Genomic DNA, 21,699 nt, shown 5'->3' with positions numbered 1-21,699 from the left:
TCTATCCAAAGCTAATAATTATATGCATATTCTAGTTTCTGGGCAGGAGTAATAATCAGATTAAATCGGGTACGTTTTTTATCCGGCCGTGAAAATACTGCCCCCTATACATAACAGGTTAATTTTAAGAAGTTATTTGTCCGCTTTAGTTGTGATACAAACCTTAACTTCCCTGGGCTAGGTGGGACGCTTACCTAGTCAACAGCCAGTGGAATCACGTGGCGCGAAATACAAATGCCTCAAAAATGCTATAACTTCAATTTCTCAAACATATGACTATTTTACACCATTTTAAAGACAAGACTCTCGTTAATCTAACCACATTGTCCGATTTCAAAAAGGCTTTACAGCGAAAGCAAAACATTAGATTATGTCAGGAGAGTACCCTGCCAAAAATAATCACACAGCCATTTTCAAAGCAAGCATATATGTCACAAAAACCAAAACCACAGCTAAATGCAGCACTAACCTTTGATGATCTTCATCAGATGACACTCCTAGGACATTATGTTATACAATACATGCATGTTTTGTTCAATCAAGTTCATATTTATATCAAAAACCAGCTTTTTACATTAGCATGTGATGTTCAGAACTAGCATACCCACCGCAAACTTCCGGTGAATTTACAAAATTACTCACGATTAACGTTCACAAAATACATAACAATTATTTCAAGAATTATAGATACAGAACTCCTTTATGCAATCGTAGTGTCAGATTTTAAAATAGCTTTTCGGCGAAAGCACATTTTGCAATATTCTGAGTAGATAGCCCGGAAATCACAGCTAGCTAATTTGATACCCACCAAGTTTGGCCCTCACTAAACTCAGAATTACTGTTAGAAAAATTGGATTACCTTTGCTGTTCTTCGTCAGAATGCACTCCCAGGACTTGTACTTCAACAACAAATGTTGTTTTGGTTCCAAATAATCCATAGTTATATTCAAATAGCTCCATTTTGTTCGTGGGTTCAGGTCTCTATCCGAAGTGTGACGCGCGAGCGCATTTCGTGACAAAAAAAATCAAAATATTCCATTACCGTACTTCGAAGCATGTCAAACGCTGTTTAAAATCAATTTTTATGCAATTTTTCTCGTAAAATAGCGATGATATTCCAACCGGGCGACATTGTATTCATTCAAAGGCTGAAAGAAAAAAAATGAGAATTCTTATGAACGCGCATCTCCAGTGTCACTGTTCCCAGCCTGACCACTCACAAAATCTCCTGCTGTTTTTCGCCCAGAGACAGGAGACACGTCATTCCACTTTCTGGCGCCTTCTGAGAGCCAACGGAAGCCTTAGAAAATGTCACGTTACAGCAGAGATGCTGTATTTTTGATAGAGATGCAACAGAAGGACAATAAATTGTCAGACAGGGCACTTCCTGAATGGAATCTTCTCAGGTTTTGGCCTGCCATATGAGTTATGTTATACTCACAGACACCATTTAAACAGTTTTAGAAACTTTAGTGTTTTCTATCCAAATCTACTAATTATATGCATATTCTCGTTTCTGGGCAAGAGTAGTAACCAGTTTAAATCGGGTACGTTTTTTATCCGGCCGTGCAAATACTGCCCCCTAGCCCCAACAGGTTTAAACAAAACATATAGGCCTGTGGGCTAGGCTACCTGATGCATGTGACTATGATTTGAAGAAGTTGCAAAAGGCGTGCTGTTTCTTGCCTTAAGCTGGGCGTCATTCACAAGTGATGATATATTACATATTCTTGATTTAATCTTGTCTTTACATATACTAAATAATGTGTGAAATTTGTTTTGGTTTAGAATGGACCATTATCATGCACCGGTCTTGAAACAGGCAGGAAGGGGAAAAAAACATGTAATCTATGCTCTTAAAATAGGATGTTTTTCCCATGGATCATTTTCATGTCAGCCAGGTAGGCTGTGCTTAATATTAGAAAGTTGAGAAATAAATTTAGTAGGTCTAGCCTTTAGAAAGCTGATGGGATCCTCCTTTAAACCTCTTATGGATCCCTTCAAGCGCCAATCCCTTTAGCAGGATCGATTTAACAACATCCAATGAAATTGTAGTGCACCAAATTCAAACTATAGTAATATATTTTCTTGAATGTTGAATATTGGTAAGTGTAATACATCAAAATAAAGCTTACCTTCTTGTTAATCCAGCCACTGTGTCAGATTTCAAAAAGGCTTTACGGCGAAAGCATTCCATGCGATTATCTGAGGACAGCGCCCGGCACACACAACCATACAAACATTTTCCAGCCAAGTAGAGGAGTAACAAAAGTCAGAAATAACGATCAAATTAATCACTTACCTTTGATGATCTTCATATGGTTGCACTCACAAGACTCCATATTACACAATAAATGTTTGTTTTTCTCGATAAAGTCCATCTTTATGTCCAAAAACCTCTGTTTTGTTGGCGCGTTTTGTTCAGTAATCCATTGGCTCAAAGGCAGTCACAACAGGCAGACGAAAAATCCAAATAGTACCAGTAAAGTTTGTAAAAACATGTCAAACAATGTTTATAATCAATCCTCGGGTTGTTTTTTGTCTAAATAATCAATAATATTTCAACCAGACAATAGCGTCATCAATATAAAAGAAAAACAACGAACGGGAAAAACAACGCTCTCGGTAGCGCGCACCAGACAGGTTGGGGACTTTCCACTATCCACTCATTGAAACTGGTCATTCTCCCTCATTTTTTCAGAATAAAAGCCTGAAACAATGTCTAAAGACTGTTCACATCTAGTGGAAGCCATAGGGAACGCAATCTGGGTCATATCCTTTTTTTGGTGGATAGGCTTTCAATGGAAAAACACAATTTCAAAATAATGGCATTTCCTGGATGGATTTTCTTCAGGTTTTTGCCTGCCATATCAGTTCTATTATACTCACAGACATTATTTTAACAGTTTTGGAAACTTTATAGTGTTTTCTATCCAAATCCACCAATTATATGCATATCCTAGCTTCTGGGCCTGAGTAAAAGGCAGTTTACTTTGAGCACGATTTTCATCCGGACATGAAAATACTGCCCCCTAGCCCAAAGAGGTTAAAAGAAGCCGTCATTCTGTTTTCTCACACAATTGTATAGCCTATAGAAATGTTTTTATTTTTACACAATATGAGATCTCATGAAGCGTTTGGTAAAATTTTCTGAAACATTTGCATTGATGTCAGAGTGATTAGAGGAAACAATATAGTGCTGACTACCAGGCAGGTAGCAAGTTTGGTAGGCTACTAATGACCAGCAGCAGCATCAGAGCTTGGAGAAGCCTAATTAGCGTGACTAAACGGTCACGTGGAATTTGACTGAACTTGTGACCACCGGTATGGAGCTAATACGGTCACCGTAACAGCCCTACTCAACCCAATAATCAATAACAATGTAATACTTGAAAAAAAATACATGCAAAATAAGAAAACAATAACTAAGTAAGCATACTGTATACAGGGTCAGTTCTAATACCATATTTACAATGTGCAGGGATACTGGTGTGATGGAGGTAGATAGTGGCAAGAAAAAGTATGTGAACCCTTTGGAATTACTGGGATTTCTGCATAAATTTGATCCGATCTTCATCTAAGTCACAACAATACACACACACACAGTGTGCATAAACTAATAACACGCATTACTGTATTTGTCCTGTCTATATTGAATACATCATTTAAACATTCACAGTGTAGGTTGGGAAAAGTATGTGAACCCCTTAGGGGTGGGCGATATACCGTATTTGACTATATACCTGTATTGATGCACAGACCGGTTTGGGTTTTTGCTTTACCATCTATAACGGTATTTTGAATGTTTGGTTTGTTAAATGTGATACGCCATGTGTAACGTCCATTTGTATAGTTTACTCCGCTACTTTGAGGCATCCCTCTCCGTTCTCTCTCTCTCTTGCCGCTTTCCACACAGACTTAGTCCCACCCCGTCACTCAAGGAGCACATTTGTTGTTGCTTGACCACGAAACACTTTCGTTCAGTCTGCATGGTCAATGCAGCACATGCAACAATGTTGATGACATCGATGTTGTTTTCACTTTGATCTTTATATAAGCGTTCAATAATTACAATATTAGTTTGTGTTTCTTACATCTGCAAACAGCTAGTTTGTACTTTCTTAGCAAGTTAAGCTAAATAGTGTTAGCCACTAATGGTAATCGCTAGTTAGCTGGCTAGTGGAGGCTTAAATCAGCATGTTGTTTGTGCAACAGTATCTTCTAAATCAAAGAGGAATAGGCGAGGCATGAATATGTTGGCTATATAAATAAAGATTTAATGTAGCCAAAGATTATAGGGTCCCCTAGGAAACACTGAACATCACTTTGGTTCTTACCCTGTCACAATAATTTGTCCATGGCATTTTCATTCGTTGTCATGTCAAATGACACTGTATTCAAAGTGCCCACTATTATTTATATTCTAACTATGGAATTACAATAAACATTCTATTTCCATGATTCCAAAAGATCACCCAAGTCTTTTGATCTAAATTGCCATGGCAACATTTGGTAAAAAATAAGGCCTAGTATTTTTGCCCATATCGTGGAAATGATCTCAAATGAGTGCAGGAATTTATGGAAATGCAGGAATTATTTTAGGTTGAATTGTTTTATATTGTTCAATCAGAATGGAGAAAGACCCACTGAAATCATTTAGAATATATGTGTTGCCACCCTAGTCACCCACTACTCATGAAGCAAATGTAGAACTTTTATTAATCAAAAACATTAAATACTGTCAAAAATTTGAAAAATACCTTATGATATGATATTTTGGCCATATCACCCAGCCCTAGAACCCCTAGGCTAATGACTTTTCCAAAAGCTAATTGGAGTCAGGAGTCAGCTAATGTGGAGTCCACTCAATGAGACAAGATTGGAGATGTTGGTTAGAGCTGCTCTGCCCTGTAAAAAACACTCACAAAATGTGAGTTTGCTATTCACAAGAAGCATTGCCTGATGTGAACCATGCCTCGAACGAAAGAGATCTCAGAAGACCTAAGATTAAGAATTGATGACTTGCATAAAGCTGGAAAGGATTACAAAAGTATCTCTAAAGACCTTGATGTTCATCAGTCCACGGTAAGACAAAGTGTCTATAAATGGAGAAAGTTCACCACTGTTGCTACTCTCCCTAGGAGTGGCCATCCTGCAAAGATGACTGCAAGAGCACAGCGCATAATGCTCAATGAGGTTAAGAAGAATCCTAGAGTGTCAGCTAAAGACTTACAGAAATCTCTGGAACATGCTAACATCTCTGTTGACGAGTCTACGATACGTCAAACACTAAACAAGAATTGTGTTCATGGGAGGACACCACGGAAGAATCCACTGCTGTCCAAAAATAACATTGCTGCACGTCTGAAGTTTCCAAAAGTGCACCTGGATGTTCCACAGCTCTACTGGCAAAATATTCTGTGGACAGATGAAACTATAGTTGAGTTGTTTGGAAGGAACACACAACACTATGTGTGGAGAAAAACAGCCAACATCAAAACCTCATCCCAACTATAAAGTAAGGTGAAGGGAGTGTCATGGTTTGGGGCTGCTTTGCTGCCTCAGGGCCTGGACAGCTTGCTGTCATCGGTGGAAAAATAAATTCCCAAGTCTATCAAGACATTTTGCAGGAGAATGTTAGGCTATCTGTCCGCCAATTGAAGCTCAACAGAAGTTGGGTGATGCAACAGGACAACGACCCAAAACGCCGAAGTAAATCAACAACAGAATGGCTTCATCAGAAGAAAATACACCTTCTGGAGTGGCCCAGTCAGATTCCTGCCCTCAACCCGATTGAGATGCTGTGGCATGACCTCAAGAGTGGTTCACACCAGACATCCCAAGAATATTGCTGAACTGAAACAGTTTTGTAAAGAAGATTGGTCCAAAATTCCTCCTGGCTGTTGTGCAGGTCTGATCCGCAACTACAGAAAGTGTTTGGTTGAGGTTATTGCTGCCAAGGGTTCACATACTTTTCCCACACTGCACTGTGAATGTTTACACTGTGTTCAACAAAGACATGGAAACATATAATTTAGAGTGTGTTATTAGTTTAAGCAGACTCTCTATTATTGTGACTTAGATGAAGGTCAGATCAAATGTTATGCCCGATTTTTGCATAAATCCAGGTAATTCGAAAGGGTTCATACTACTTTCCACTATATGTACAGAGGTAAGGTGACTAGGCAACAGAAAATAAGAAAGATGAATAGCAGCTTGTATGTGTGTAGAGTCAGTATTAATGTAGGTGCATATTATGTGTGAGTGAGCAGGTGATGGAGTGAGTGTGTAGCTTACATCCTTCATGAGAACTGGAGTTACACATGTAAATCCTGACTTGGATTTGGCTCTGTTTCATATAAAATGCCTATGTAGTTTTTTTCCCCCCATTGATCACGTAAACTCTGTTATAGTAAATATGCTTTGCTTGGCCTTACTCCAGGGCTATTCAACTGGTGCCCCGCGGGCCAGATCCGGACCGTTTATTAATTTAGACTGGCCCTTTGATCAATTTTGAACACTACTGTCTTACTGTGTTAGTGAAAGGGAGAACTCCAATACATGGTGACAAGCCATATTAGCTAGTATCTAGGCCGGTGTCTGTATTATAATGTTGATCGAGGGAATGATCAACGGAACACAGTACTGAGAGATCCTTGATGAAAACCTGCTCATGATCTCAGACTGGGTCAAAGGTTCACCTTCCAACAGTACAACGTCCCTAAGCACACAGCCAAGACAACGTAGGAGTGGCTTCTTGACAAATTCAATTATTAGTGGGTCTCATGGTTGTGGAAGGCTTATTTATCTTTATTTAACCTTTGTCTAACTAGGCAAGTTAAAGGCTTATATTTAGCTGGGTATAATTTCACAAGCCCTGAATTCATTAGATTTTTGCCTACTATTTGACATGCAGTAATAGTTGACCCTTTACATTCTACAACAAAGCTTATTTAGATGTTTTTTTGTCTTTTTTATAAATTAAGTTATGCTTTTTAGGCCTTCTCACCCAGCCCTAGTTGTAACTCAATTCTCTGCAGTTCTTGCGGAGTCTTTATCGAACGCCTACATCTTGTCGGCAATAACCACTGTTGTTTTCATGACCTCATCTCCCCTCCCATTTGGTTATCAGTGGTCTCAAGTTACTGTGGTCTTTCTGCTAATGACCTCGTGTCCTCTCTCTCTTCCTCCCCCCATCAGTTCCCCCCCGCCATGGCCTGCAGTCTCTTGGTAAAGTTGCCTCCGCGCGGCGCATGCCACCCCCTGCCAGCCTGCCCAGTCTGAAGGCGGAGAACAAAGGCAACGACCCCAACGTCTCGCTAGTTCCCAAAGACGGCACAGGATGGGCAAGCAAGCTGGAACCAGCAGACCCAAAGAGGTGAGGAGGAGGCCCCCCTGGCACACTCCCCATGGGGCGCTCTATAGATTTCACTATACGAAATTCTTCTGTCAGCTCTCTATTCACTGAGCTTTACTATTTAACGTGGTTGGGTATTGTCTCTTGTTTAAAGTCTACATCTGCCCAGAACTTGAATTGAATCGATTTATCATCTATATTGATGATTTATCTGAATTAGCAGGATTGTGTCCATCTTCAGCTGCAGAATAAATATATTCTAATGGTGATATGAATATACAGATGCTATGATATCTCAAGAAATGCCAGCAATACCGCCGTGGAACATCGGTAATGGGCCCCTACTAACTCGGTAATTGGCACAATTGTCTGTCTGACTGACTGGCGTGTCTGACACTTACCCATCTGGCGTTTCTCTCTCCTTCTCTCAGTACCGATGTATTGTCAGCACCGCAGCTGGAGTTGCCGCAGCCTGTGGTTTCACAGACGCCTGTACCGACCCGCCCGAGAACCCCGCCAGCTCCAGAGGTACACACCAACTCGATATCAATGTGAACTGAAACACAAAATGGTTCCATACCGCCATGGTCCTTATTGTTGTGCTGTTGTGTCTCTCTCAGGCTCCACCTCCGGTTCCCGCCCCGGTTTCAGCCCAGGCCGCAGGGGCAAGGTCCTGGGCTCAGGCCAGTGTTACACATGGAGCACAAGGAGATGGTGAGTATCATACTTTACATCTGTCACGTCTCAGCGGACTTGACTGCATCGTCAATGGCTTCCTAACTAACTCACGTCTGGATATTTAACTGTGAGTAACCCCTCCTCTCTTGCACCATACAGGTGGAAAGGGATCAAACCAACCGTCGCCATTCTCTCGCGAGGAATTTCCCACCCTGCAGGCGGCTGGAGACCAGGACAAAGCTGGCAGAGAACAGGGCACTGCAGATCAGTGGTATGGGCCCGGACCAAGCCTCCGCCCTCCGAGTGAGTAACGCTCATCTCTGTATAGACCACACAGTGAAGAGGGCTACCAACAGAACAGAATAAGCAGTGGTTAGAGCAAGTGCATCTTTTTTAATTTCTTTGTATATTTTTTTTAATCACTATTAGTCACAACTACGTTGCAAAATTCCGGCAACTGTCCTAAAATTCCCACATTTTCCAGAATCCCCAGTTGGAGGATTACCGGTTGGAGAATTACCTCACTGCTTATTCACTCCTGATTCTAAGATTCCTCTAACTGAAAGAAAGAAAGACACAATTTTGGGAACAGTTCTGTAACTAGGACATCGGTTATGGCAAGATTTCATTGCATGTCCAGTGTTTTTTCCTGAATACAAATGCTGGTATAAGTGGCTTCTATTTATTCCCTCCTGTTTTTTTTACCTCTTTTGCTTGTTTTTCCCTCTCTCCCCAGACATGACGAGTTGGCGGGACGGTGGGGGCCGCGCCCTGGCGCCCACCGAGGAGGGGGTCGCAGAGGGTGGCCCAGGCGTGGCGCTGGTCATGGAGGGGGCTGCTGTTGGTGGCCAGTCAGGCCCACCTCTCCACCAGCAGCAGAACCCACAGTCCCATGGGCCGCCTAGGAACCCCCCTGCCAGCAGCCCCGTGCTGCCCCAGCCCCCCGTGGGCCCTGGCTTCCCACAGTACAGAGGGATCATGCCTCCATTCGTAAGTCTACTCCTGGTGTGATCTCTGCATGTGTGCTCACAATAGATGTAGCTTTCAGAAAGTATTCACACCCCTTTACTTTTTCCACATTTTGTTATTACAGCTTGAATTTAAAATGGATTACATACACACAATACCCAATAATGTCAACGTGGATTTTCATATATTTCATGTTAACAAATTAATAAAAAATGAAAAGCTGAAATGTCTTGAGTCAATAAGTATTCAACCCATTTAAGGAAAACCTCAAGTTCAGGAGTAAAATGTTGCTTAATAAGTCACATAATAAGAGCGCATGGGACTCACTCTGTTTGCAATAATAGTGTTTAGCATGATTTCGTAATGACTACCACATCTCTGTACCCCACACATACAATTATCTGTATGGTCCCTCAGTCGAGCAGTGAATTTAAACACAGATTCAACCCCAAAATCCAGGAGGTTTTCCAATGCCTCGCAAAGAAGGACACCTATTGGTAGATGGGCAAAAGAAATAAAGACATTGAATATCCCTTTGAGCATGGTGAAGTTATTAATTACACTTTAGATGGTGTATCAATACACCCAGTCACTACAAAAATACAGGCGTCCTGCCTAACTCGGTTGCCGGAGAGGAAGGAAACAGCTCAGGGATTTCACCATGAGGCCAATGGTGACTTTAAAACTGTCTAATGACACATTGGTGTCAGCTGGCTTTTGGGTTAAGTGGGCATTGTCAAGAAGCAGTGGATTGTGGGTTGGGTTGTGTTTTGGAGGACGCATGGATCTTGACCTTCGCCTCTCCCAAGTCCATATGGGAGTTTCAGCGATGAGACAAGACTGTAACTACCAATTGGATACCACGAAATTGGGAAGAAAAAGGGGTAAAAAGTAATAAAATAGAAAAACTTTAATGGCTGTGGTAGGAGAACTAAGGATGGATCAACATTGTAGTTAATCCACAATACTAATCTAAATGACAATGACAAGATGGAAGCCTGTTTGCAAAGGCACTAAAGTAAAACTGCCAAACGTGGCAAAGAAATTAACTTCATGTCTTGAATACAACATCACTAAATACCACTTCATATTTACAAGCATGGCGGTGGCTGCATCATGTTATAAGTATGCTTGTCATCGGCAAGGAGTAGGGATTTTTTGGGGGGATAAAAAGAAACGGAATAGAGCTAAACAAGGGCACATGGGTTTCTTACCAAGACGACAGTGAATGTTCCTGAGGGCTAGTTACAGTTTTGACTTAAATCAACATGCAATATATGGCAAGACTTGAAAATAGCTGCCTAGCAATGATGAACAACCAACTTGACAGAGCATGAATTATCTTTTTAGGAATAATGTGCAAATATTGTACAATCCAGGTGTGCCAAGCACATAGAGACTTACCCAGAATACTCACAGCTGTAAACGTTGCCAATGGTGTCTCATGACTCCGGGGTAGGAATACTTATGTAAATTAGATAATTATGTATTTCATTTTCAATAAATTTGCAAAAAAATCATTTTTTCCTCACTATATAGGGTATTGTGTGTAGATGGGTGAGAGGGCGAAAAAATACATTTTATAATTTTTTTTATTCAGGCTATAAGACAAAATGTGGAATAATTCAAGGGGTATGAATACTTTGAGGGCACTGTATTATCTCAGTAGCTAGTTTTTCATCCATTTGTAAAAGATTTTCAAGCGAAAACGGCTGTTCTTAATATTAACACACAATATGTGCACACTTTACCGGCAGCTGTGTTTCCATCAAACTGGCTTGTTGCGAATATAAAGCGTGTGTGATTACTTTAAAAGCACTTTGTCGTATAACGTGTCATGTACCAAATAAAAAACTGAAGTTCTATGTGTTTCCATCCTGTTTTCTTTGCTCTGTTGGTTTTGGAACAAAGTCTTGACAATACTGTCATATTAATTAGGTGTTTCTGTACATCAGTGGGTATCTCGTTAGCGAAGTTTTCCATTGTATATTAAGGTGTTAGAACATCTCACTGTTACAGGTACACACAGATGGGCTCTCAGCCTGTTAGCTACCTGTGTAGCAGCAGTCTATTGTCAATCTCTACTTTTTTGCACCACTGCTTTTGTGTATCTCTCTTAAGCAGGATCACTCTCTCTCTCTCTGTCTCTCAGATGTACCCTCCCTACCTGCCCTTCCCGCCTCCCTACGGCCCTCAGGGGCCCTATGGGTACCCTCCGCCTGGTGAGGCCCCTCCTAGGTTTCGCCAGCAGGGTCAGGACGGTCGCGGGCGTCCCCAGGGCGGTCCCCGTGGCGGGGGAGGAGAGATGGTGAAGCGACCCTCCATCCTGAAGCAGGATGACCTGAAGGAGCTAGACGAACTAGACCACCAGGACGGAGATGAGGGCTGGGCAGGTGAGAGAGAGAGAGCGAGAGAGAGGGGAGATGTCAGGATTCATGAACACTTATATTTATTGATTATACTGCTCAGAGAGCAGTGGCAAGTTTAAAAATCATCACATGAAGAATGCAGGTACACTGATATGACAACATTCCTTAAACAAGATTTGAAAATTATGACTGGGTAGCACTTTATGAAAGCATTATGATTAATAATATAATGTTTGAAAATTACACATTGTGACACAGCTTTCTATTTCTCCACCGTAATCGCAAAGAATACTTTGTTTGGCAAAAGAAGCCAATTGAGCATGACCCCCCCACCACCACAAGGAAGCCAGCCCCAAGGGTTACTATTCCGCTTAAATTCATCAATTCTAATATAGCGGGAGTTTGCTAATACATGGAGAAACAAAGTGGGCATCACATTTCACTGCGTCTCATGGATCCAGTAGTGCTGTGAGTAGGGGAGGGGAGACATCAGGTTTATCCAAGTGGGGATACATCTGATACCCACTGTGGGTGTCATTGTACGCTGACGATTCATGTTTTGTTTTAAATCCGCAATCTGGATCCCCGCTCAGCCTCATAGAGAATCTAGATAATTCTTCTACCCTCTCTGGATTACAACAGAACTATGATAAGTACCATATTACGTATTGGATCGCTAAAAAATACAACTTTTACATTACTCTTTAGTTTACCAATAAAATGATCAGAAGGTGAGGTTGACATACTCGGTATTCATATCCTGAAAGCAAGTAATGATCTCACTACAATACTTTTTTATAGAAAATTGGCAAGATGGAAAGGACAATACCTGTCTATTTGTGAACAAAAATCTCCCTGATCAACTCTTACATCTAGATGTGCCGCTAGCGGAACGCCTCGCCAATATCCAATGATAGAGCGTGACGTGAATTACAAACTCCTCAAAAATCCCCAAATGTCCATTTTTCAAACATATGACTATTTTACACCATTTTAAAGACAAGACTCTCCTTTATCTAACCACATTGTCCGATTTCAAAAAGGCTTTACAACGAAAGCAAAACATTAGATTATGTCAGGAGAGTACCCAGCCAGAAATAATCAGACACCCATTTTTCAAGCTAGCATATGTCACAAAAACCAAAACCATAGCTAAATGCAGCACTAACCTTTGATGATCTTCATCAGATGACACTCCTAGGACATTATCTTATGCAATACATGCATGTTTTGTTCAATCAAGTTCATATTTATATCAAAAAACAGCTTTTTACATTAGCATGTGACGTTCAGAACTAGCAAACAAACCGAAAACCTCCGGTGAATTTACTAAATTACTCACGATAAACGTTCACAAAAAACATAACAATTATTTTAAGAATTATAGATACAGAAGTCCTTTATGCAATCGCGGTGTCCGATTTTAAAATAGCTTTTCGGTGAAAGCACATTTTGCAATATTCTGAGTAGATAGCCCGGCCATCATGGCTAGCTATTTTGACACCCACCAAGTTTGGCACTCACCAAACTCAGATTTACTATAAGAAAAATTTTCTTTGCTGTTCTTCGTCAGAATGCACTCCCAGGACTTCTACTTCAACAACAAATGTTGTTTTGGTTCCAAATAATCCATAGTTATATCCAAATAGCTGCGTTTTGTTCGTGCGTTGAAGACACTATCCGAAGGGTGATGCCCCGGCGCATATCGTGACAGAAAATTTCAAAATATTCCATTACCGTACTTCGAAGCATGTCAAACGCTGTTTAAAATCAATTTTTATGCGCTTTTTCTCGTCAAATAGCGATAACATTCCGACCGGGAGACCTTGTTTTCGTTCAAACACTGAAAATAGAAAATGGAGTAGTCTTCACATGCACGCGCGCACCCGTGTCATTGTTCTCAGAACGACCACTTTCCAAAAGCCCTACTGTTTTTCACCCAGGGACTGCAGAGTCATCATTCAACGTTCTGGCGCCTTCTGAGAGCCTATGGGAGCCTTAGAAAATGTCACGTTACAGCAGAGATCCTCTATTTTTGATAAAGAGGCTATAGAAGGACAAGAAACGGTCAGACAGGGCACTTCCCATATAGAATCTTCTCAGGTTTTGGCCTGCCATATGAGTTCTGTTATACTCAGACACCATTCAAACAGTTTTAGAAAGTTTAGGGTGTTTTCTATCCAAATAAAATAATTATATGCATATTCTAGTTTCTGGGCAGGAGTAATAACCAGATTAAATCGGGTACGTTTTTTATCCGGCCGTGAAAATACTGCCCCCTATCCTAAACAGGTTAACTGGTCACATCCCAGTTTAAATTTAAACGCAACATGCAACAATTTCAAAGTTCATATAAGAAAATAATTTAAATAAATTCACTAGGCCTTAATCTATGGATTCCACATGACTGGGAAAACAGATATGCATCTGTTGGTTACAGATACCTTAAAAAAATGTAGGGCTATGGATCAGAAAACCAGTCAGTATCTGGTGTGATCACCATTTGCCTCATGCAGTGTGACATCTAATTGTGGCCTGTGGAATGTTGTTCCACTCCTCTTCAATGGCTGTGTGAAGTTTCTGGATATTGGCACGAACTGGAACACACTGTCGTGCATGTCGATTAAGAGCATCCCAAACATGCTCAATGGGTGACATGTCTGGTGAGTATGCAGGCCATGGAAGAACTGTGACATTTTCAGCTGCCAGGAATTGTGTATAGATCCTTGTGACATGGGGCCATGCATTATCTTGCTGAAACATGAGGTGATGGTGGCGGATTATTGTCATGACAATGGGCCTCAGGATCTTGTCACGGTATCTCTGTTCATTCAAATTGCCATCGATAAATTTAATTTGTGTTCGTTGTCCGTAGCTTATGCCTGCCCATACCATAACGGCACAAGGTGCACCAGTTTTAGTGATCATGCTGTTTAATCAGCTTTTTGATATGCCATACCTGTCCGGTGGATAGATTATCTTGGCAAGGAGAAATGATCACTAACAGGGACCAAAAAAAATTGGGCTCAACATTGAGAGAAGCTTTTTGTGTGTGGAAAATTTCTGCCATATTTTATTTCAGTAAATGAAACATGGGACCAACAATTTACATGTTGCGTTTATATTTTTGTTCAGTGTACTTATGGTCCTGCTCACACATAACAACCTGTTTTTAAAATTATATGAGCAAAAAATATTCCACTTTATTTGGAATGGCAAGCCAGATAAAATTAAACGTTCCTATTTATATAATGAATAAGAATTTGGAGGGCAGAAATGATTAAATATTAAAGCATTGGTGGACCTCACTAAAGCAGGGATCATCAACTAGTTTCAGCTACGGGACAATTTTTTTCTTGAGCGGATGGTTGGAACCTAATTACAAATCATTTGTAGACCAAGTTGACTTCAAGAAGCCCAAACAGATATGTTTGACTAAAAATAGAAATCTGGTTGCAATTTCACTTTAGTCCACCAGAAAAGACAGAACAAATGTTACGGTTAAACTGAAATATACTAATTGATTAAAAAAAAACATCTTTAAAAACGGTATCTTTGTAAATTATGTCTCCACCAGTCCTATGTCACACATGCAGTTAACAAAAATATATGGACATGTTTGCTCTATCCAAAATTACAACCAACTGATTGTAGTATTACCACAAAAATGGAGGCATTTGGAAGGGGGCAAAGGTAAGGAACTTTTCTGTCAGCCCAGCATTAATAAAAAAAATGGTGATAAAGAATACCATTTTAATATAAGGACCAAAATTTTTACAGCTGTGCCATACAGGTTGCAAAGTAGTTGGGAAGAGATTTTCGATGTACCGATTCCATGGCACATGGTTTATCAAGTGATACATAAAATGACACCGGTTTCAAAACCTAGTTTTTCAATTTAAATTAGTAGAGAACATTCTATTGGTAGAATTTCATTATATGGGGGACAAAACCATCCCTGCTCTGCAGATTTTGTTGCAAAGAGATGGAATCATTAGTTCACTTGTTTTGGTACTGCCTTTATGTAGCTTGTTTTTGGTCACAGGTTCAGGAATTGCAACATTTACCGGGATTTAACTTTGCAAATTGCACTGCTTGGGGATTTGAAAAGTAATAGTCAATCGATCAATAATATAATTATTCTGTAGAAGCTATGAGAATAAAGGTTCAGAACTTTTGTGAAACAGCACAGTTTAAAAAATATCTGGCAATTAGAAATCAAAACTAGATGGTTTTCAGAGATAGATGAGTGGTTGAGGGTAGGGCTGGGCGTTATGAGATCTCATATCCCGATATAGGTCATTTTATATAACACATTTTCTGTTAATTCAATAAATAAATAGTTTAGATAAAATGACCACATGTAAAGGCCTAATTCTTATTGTATTTTGAATTATACTCAACAAATAAAGGTACTTACTCATATTTGATTTCTCCTTTTATTGGGAACCTTTGTGCAAATGTTCAATTAAGCATGTAACAAAATATGAATGTATGAAATCTACAGAGGCAAATAGAAAACACTTCAACTATAGTTGCAATCAAAATAAATAGGCCTAAAATGTGAAAATGGTCTAAAATATCCAAGCCAAACATAAATAATACTCTTTAATAGTAGAACTGTTCGTATTGTAGCAGCAAACAAATTAATACAGGCCTAACAAATATTGGTTTATAAAATACCAAATGTAAACATGGAACACTTTCAAGTTTAAACTATAGCAGCAAATTAAGGCTCACAAATAAATATAAAATATAACGAGTAAACAAAACACTCCTTCAAGCAAAGTGCTGCAAACAACTTTTTTTGGTCTCATCCGTAGACTCTCCGTACTGTTTCACATGATTCTTACATAGTTGGTAAAAGAGGTGAGTGGTGTTTGAGCCTGTTATCTGGACTGGCCGGCGGCATATTTTGTAGAGGGTGGTTTTCTGCTCCGTGTTAGACTTTTCATACCCAAACCACGTCCATGCGACCTAAGTGGCCCGTCTTTTAGCTACGAGCTCTGTGTCACGTTCACGCTCCTCCATGTTTGTTTGTTTGTTGCAAATTTCCTTCCACACGTGTACCGCAAAGCGTCCAATTGACGAAACATATTGCGTAAAGAGTGTGATTTGCGACACAATGAAATAAACGTTAGACGTTTTTCTATCGTTTCATATTATCTCTATCGTCACACGATATATATCGTCATATCGCCCAGCCCTAGTTGAGGGTAGCTGAAGGGTGGGGGGAAAAGAAAAAAGAAATAACTCATGTAAAATATACTGTGTAGTGAAATGTATAAGCAGGAAGTAAAAGCCTAAGTGTCCGTTAATTTACTCCAATTAGGGGAGGGGTGGTCGTATTAGGGGAAATTAATAAATATATATGGGGGATTGGAAATTGTGCAGGAAATTACATTGATAGAAGCCACAATTTATCTGCAATATTAAAGCTGATCTACCCCCCCTAAAAATGGTTGAGGATGTCAGCGGTACAAATGCGTTCCATTGTGCTTCTACTCTGAACCATTTGGTCTGTCAAACAGGGGCACATGAGGAGATCGACTACTCAGCCAAGTTAAAGTTCAGCGACGATGAAGGAGAAGAAGATGAGGAGAGGAACGAGAGACCCGAGAGGAGGGAAAGAAGCGAGAGCAAGAACGGCCCACGGTATGTCCCACAGTAGCTGCCCAACATAACAGAAAGACATGGTGTGGGAAATACAGTTTGACCGTTTCAAACTTTTTGTACTGTTCTCTGCTCGCAATCCTCCTTTGTGCCATCTAGACCAAGACACCCACATAAATGGTTTCTGAATTAATAAATGACGGAGCCAGAAAATAACGAATTCATGAAATGAGTTGTTGCATGTGGAATTGCTTTTGACGTGACACACGTGTCGTCTCTTATTTCCTTCCCCAGGGAGATACAGAGGTCTCAAGAAGGTCCCCTTCAGGTGGTCCAGCGCTCCCGAGCCTCTGACAGCGGAGGGGACAGGGACACCAGCTGCACCCCTCCCTCCAATGCCGACCACGATGGCCCCCCACTCCCCTCAAGCAATCCAGGATGGGCTGAGGAGGGGTGCAACAGCGGCTGGGGGGGCCAAATTGCCCCCGCCACCTACCAGGTACGGCTAGTCTAGTAGGCGTTCAGAGGCAGCTCAGGGATAATATGCAAGTGAACAGTGACCATTTTATAGTAAAAAGCAGGATTGCTTTGAGGACGTGGATATTAGCGTAATGGCTAACTGTAACCTGTGACTGCCTGTACACTACAGGGGCGTAGGTCTGGACTGGGTGGCCCCCGGGAGCAGCCCTCCCCCCCACCTGGGCCTCTCCTCCACCAGGGACAGGGGCCTTACTCCTACTACCGACAGGTATCTGCCTACCTGGGGAGAGAGAGGGCCTCGTGTATATACACTGAGTATACAAAACATTAAGAACACCTGCTCTTTCCATGAGACCGACAGGTGAATCCAGGTGAACGCTATGATCGTTTATTGATGTCCCTTGTTAAATCCACTTCAGTCTGTGTAGATGAAAGGGAGGCGACGGGTTAAAAAATAATTTTTAAGCCTTGAGACAATTGAGACATGGATTGTGTATGTGTGTGAATGGGAAAAACATATTTAAGTGCCTTTGAGCGGGGTATGGTAGTAGTTGCCAGGCACACCGGTTTGTGTCAAGAACTGCAACGCTGCTGGGTTTTTCACGATCAACAGTTTCCCAAGTTTATCAAGAAGGGTCCACCTCTGAAAGGATAACGAGCCAACTTGACCCAAGCATCGGCGTCAGCATGGGCCAGCATCCCTGTGAACATGGGCCAGCATCCCTGTGAACATGGGCCAGCATCCCTGTGAACATGGGCCAGCATCCCTGTGGAAGGCTTTCAATACCTTATAGAGTCCATGCACTAACGAATTGAGTGTTCTGAGGGCCAAGGGGGGGACAACTCAATATTAGGAAGGTGTTCCTAATGTTTTGTATACTCAGTATATATCCGCACAGCATTTTCACACACTTTTTTGCGGTTCAGTTATTAATTTGAGTTATTCATACCATCTTAGGGAAGTTTTATTTTCATAATGCAGCCAAGATTGTGGTCGTGTGTGTGTCCTCATTCCATTTTCTCCTCTCCCAGGACCGCAACTCTCCTAATCAGTCCGGCCCGGTGGTAGCCCCCGGAACTGTCTGTGCCTCCCTGGCCCCCGGGAAGCCCGCCCCCTCCCCGCAGCTCCAACAGCAGCAGGCTACTTCCCCCGTCCCTGGAGGACCCACCCCTCCACCTCAGACAGCTAGTCTGCTAGCCCCGCCCCCTGGCGAAGACGAGGACGAGACGTGGCGCCAGCGCAGGAAGCAGTCCTCCTCGGAGATCTCGGCCGCCGTAGAACGTGCCCGCCGGCGCCGCGAGGAGGAGGAGCGAAGGATGGAGGAAGAGCGGCGCGCAGCCTGTGCTGAGAAGCTGAAGAGGCTGGATGAGAAGGCCCAGCAGCAGGGTGGTGGTGGGAGCAGCGGAGGCTCCAAGCCCCCCAGTCTGGACGGCAACTCCGCCACGGCCGGAAGCCCCAGCCCTTCCCTATCGGCCTCGGCTTCCTCCCCTAACCTCAGCCAGCCCCCTTCCCCCTGCGTGGACCATGACGAGCCCCCCCTGGTTGTCCTGGCTGCCCAGGCTTTGACCAGGGACCTAGTGCCAGGGCCCAGTCCCACCGACAGACAGAGGGCCAATAGCAACAGCAGCTATGACTCCATTACTGGTGAGTTTTGAATAGGGCTGTGGCGGTCATTACATTTTGTCAGCCGGTGATTGCCATGCAAATAACTGCCGGCCTCACGGTAATTGACCGTTGATTAACTTAAACATGTTTAGCATCTCCTGGCTTCCATGCATAGCCTACAAGCCAATGATACAGAGCCTTTGGAACATCTACATTTTAAAGTCAAATAAATTAATTTAATATAGCCTACACCATCACAATAAATCCATTATTTATTTTAGGCAGGTCTAAAGAAACATGATAAGAAAAAAAATCTTGCCTATTTCAGAAGAACATAATAGCATATTCTGAGTCGTTCTTATGTTAGGCCCTGATCTACACCTGTTCATTTAGCAGACAAGATTTTCTTATAATTCCTGTGGCATTATTTTATAGTAAGAAAAATACAATTGAACATAGTTGAATAAAATAGAACGGATATTTTCACCAAATGATTTCCGAAGAAGTGCGCACATGCGGTTATTCTGTGTTGAGTGGTTAACAAAGAAACAGGACCTCATATGCTTAATTTAGAGTTATTTATGCAACTTTAATTGTGATTCAAACGTTACACTACGCAAGCGTCCCACCCCTGGTACACCCTATCAACAGCAAGTGAAATATCAAGGGCGCCAAATTTGAAAACAATTAAATGTCATAATTCAAATTTCTCAAACATACAACTATCTTACACCCTTTGAAAGATAAACATCTCCTTAATCTAACCACGTTGTCCGATTTCAAAAAAGGCTTTACGGCGAAAGCATAAAGTTACATTATGTTAGGACAGTACATTGAAAATAGCTGTGTAATGTTTTGTCAATGCAAAGACAGGCGTCACCAAAAGCAGAAAACCCGCTAAAATTATGCACTAACCTTTGACAATCTTCATCAGATGACACTCCTAGGACATTGTTAGACAATACATGCATGTTGTTCTATCAAGTTCATATTTATATCCAAAAACAGCATTTTACTATGGCGTTGATGTTGAGGAAATATTTTCCCTCCAATACCGCCAGTCAATCAGCACAACAAATTAAATAATTACTATTCGAAAACATTGGTAAAATATTTTGTCATTCAAAGAATTATAGATTAACATCTCGTGAACGCAACCGCTTTGCCAGATTTAAATATAACCTTACTGGGAAATCACACTTTGCAATAATCTGAGCACTGCACCCAGAAAAATAGGCTTTGCGATACAGACTAGGCGCCATCTTGGAGACATCTAAAATCAAAAATACTATGTAAATAATCCCTTACCTTTGATTATCTTCATCAGAAGGCACTTCCAGGAATCCCAGGTCCATAAGAAATGTAGTTTTGTTCGAAAAAGCTCATAATTGATGTCCAAAAAGCTCTGTGTTGTTAGCGCATCCTGTAGGCTACTCAAAAACATGAACGACGCCCGCCGGACTTGTCTTCATCAAAGAGGGAAAAAATAATATTTACGTTTGTTCAAGCATGTCAAACGTTGTATAGCATAAATCATTAGGGCCTTTTTCAATCAGAATTTCAATAATATTCAAGGCGGACGATTGCATTCTCTTAAAACGTATTGGAACGAGAGTACCCAAACATGCACTCGCGCGCCAGAGCAGTATCGGCCATCCGCTTATGACCAACGTTCCAAGTCTCTTGTTCGGTAAGTTTTCACAGTAGAAGACTCAAACCACTTTGTAAAGACTGGTGACATCTAGTGGATGGCGTAGGAAGTGCTCAATGATTAATAAGCCCCTGTGTGTTTCAATGGCATAGGCTTAAAAGTAATTCAACACATCATGTATCCACTTCCTGTCAGAATTTGTCTCAGGGTTTTGACTGCCATATGAGTTCTGTTATACTTACAGACACCATTCAAACAGTTTTAGAAAATTCTGAGTGTTTTCTATCCAAATCTGTTAATAATATGCATATCCTAGCTTCTGAGTTGGTGTAGGAGGCAGTTAAAAATGGGCACATATTTTTTTCAAAATTCTCAATACTGCCCCCTAGCCCCAACAGGTTTTAAGTATCAAAAGTAAAAGTATGAAAAATGTATAATTCCTGATATTAAGCAAACCAGACAACATTATTTACCGATAGCCAGGACCACACTCCAGCACTCAGACATCATTACAAATTAAGCATGTGTGTTTAGTGAGTCCGCCAGATCAGAGGCAGTAGGGATGACCAGGGATGTTCTCTTGATAAGTACGTGAATGGACCATTTTCTTGTCCTGCTAAGCGTTCAAAGTACTTTTGGGTGTCAGGGAACATGTATGGAATAAAGTACATTTTCTTTAGGATCATAGCGAAGTAAAAGTTATAACTAGTAAAGCACAGATACCCTAAAAAACGACTTAAGTAGTACTTCAAAGTAATTTTACTTGAGCACATTACACCACTGACAGAAATAAATAAAATCATTCAAAATCAGCTACTAATGATTTGGCCACAGAGGATCATTAGCTTCTTCTTCAAAAATGATTTGTGGATTGTTTTAAATCTCATTGCCTACAGTCAGAAGGAAAGACAGCGCGGCAAATGCCAAGTACATGATTGAGTTGCGACTGCCATCGAAAAGTAGAGGCCCAGCCAGG

General features: G+C 41.2%; 1 protein-coding gene across 1 annotated transcript in view; it reads left to right on the top strand.

Moving 5' to 3' along the window:
• LOC106588219 (protein PRRC2A) overlaps positions 1 to 21,699 on the top strand; it is a 53,731-nt gene that overhangs the window by 11,943 nt on the left and 20,089 nt on the right. The window contains 10 exon segments of the mRNA XM_014176994.2: positions 7,201 to 7,378; positions 7,789 to 7,885; positions 7,978 to 8,071; positions 8,195 to 8,338; positions 8,772 to 9,025; positions 11,157 to 11,397; positions 16,905 to 17,028; positions 17,281 to 17,485; positions 17,636 to 17,734; positions 18,499 to 19,111. Coding sequence (XP_014032469.2) covers positions 7,201 to 7,378; positions 7,789 to 7,885; positions 7,978 to 8,071; positions 8,195 to 8,338; positions 8,772 to 9,025; positions 11,157 to 11,397; positions 16,905 to 17,028; positions 17,281 to 17,485; positions 17,636 to 17,734; positions 18,499 to 19,111 — 2,049 coding nt within the window.

This window comes from Salmo salar, chromosome ssa27 (genome assembly GCF_905237065.1).
Source record: "Salmo salar chromosome ssa27, Ssal_v3.1, whole genome shotgun sequence".
Taxonomy (NCBI): Eukaryota; Metazoa; Chordata; class Actinopteri; order Salmoniformes; family Salmonidae; genus Salmo; species Salmo salar.
This window is presented reverse-complemented; position numbering and strand designations above follow the sequence as displayed.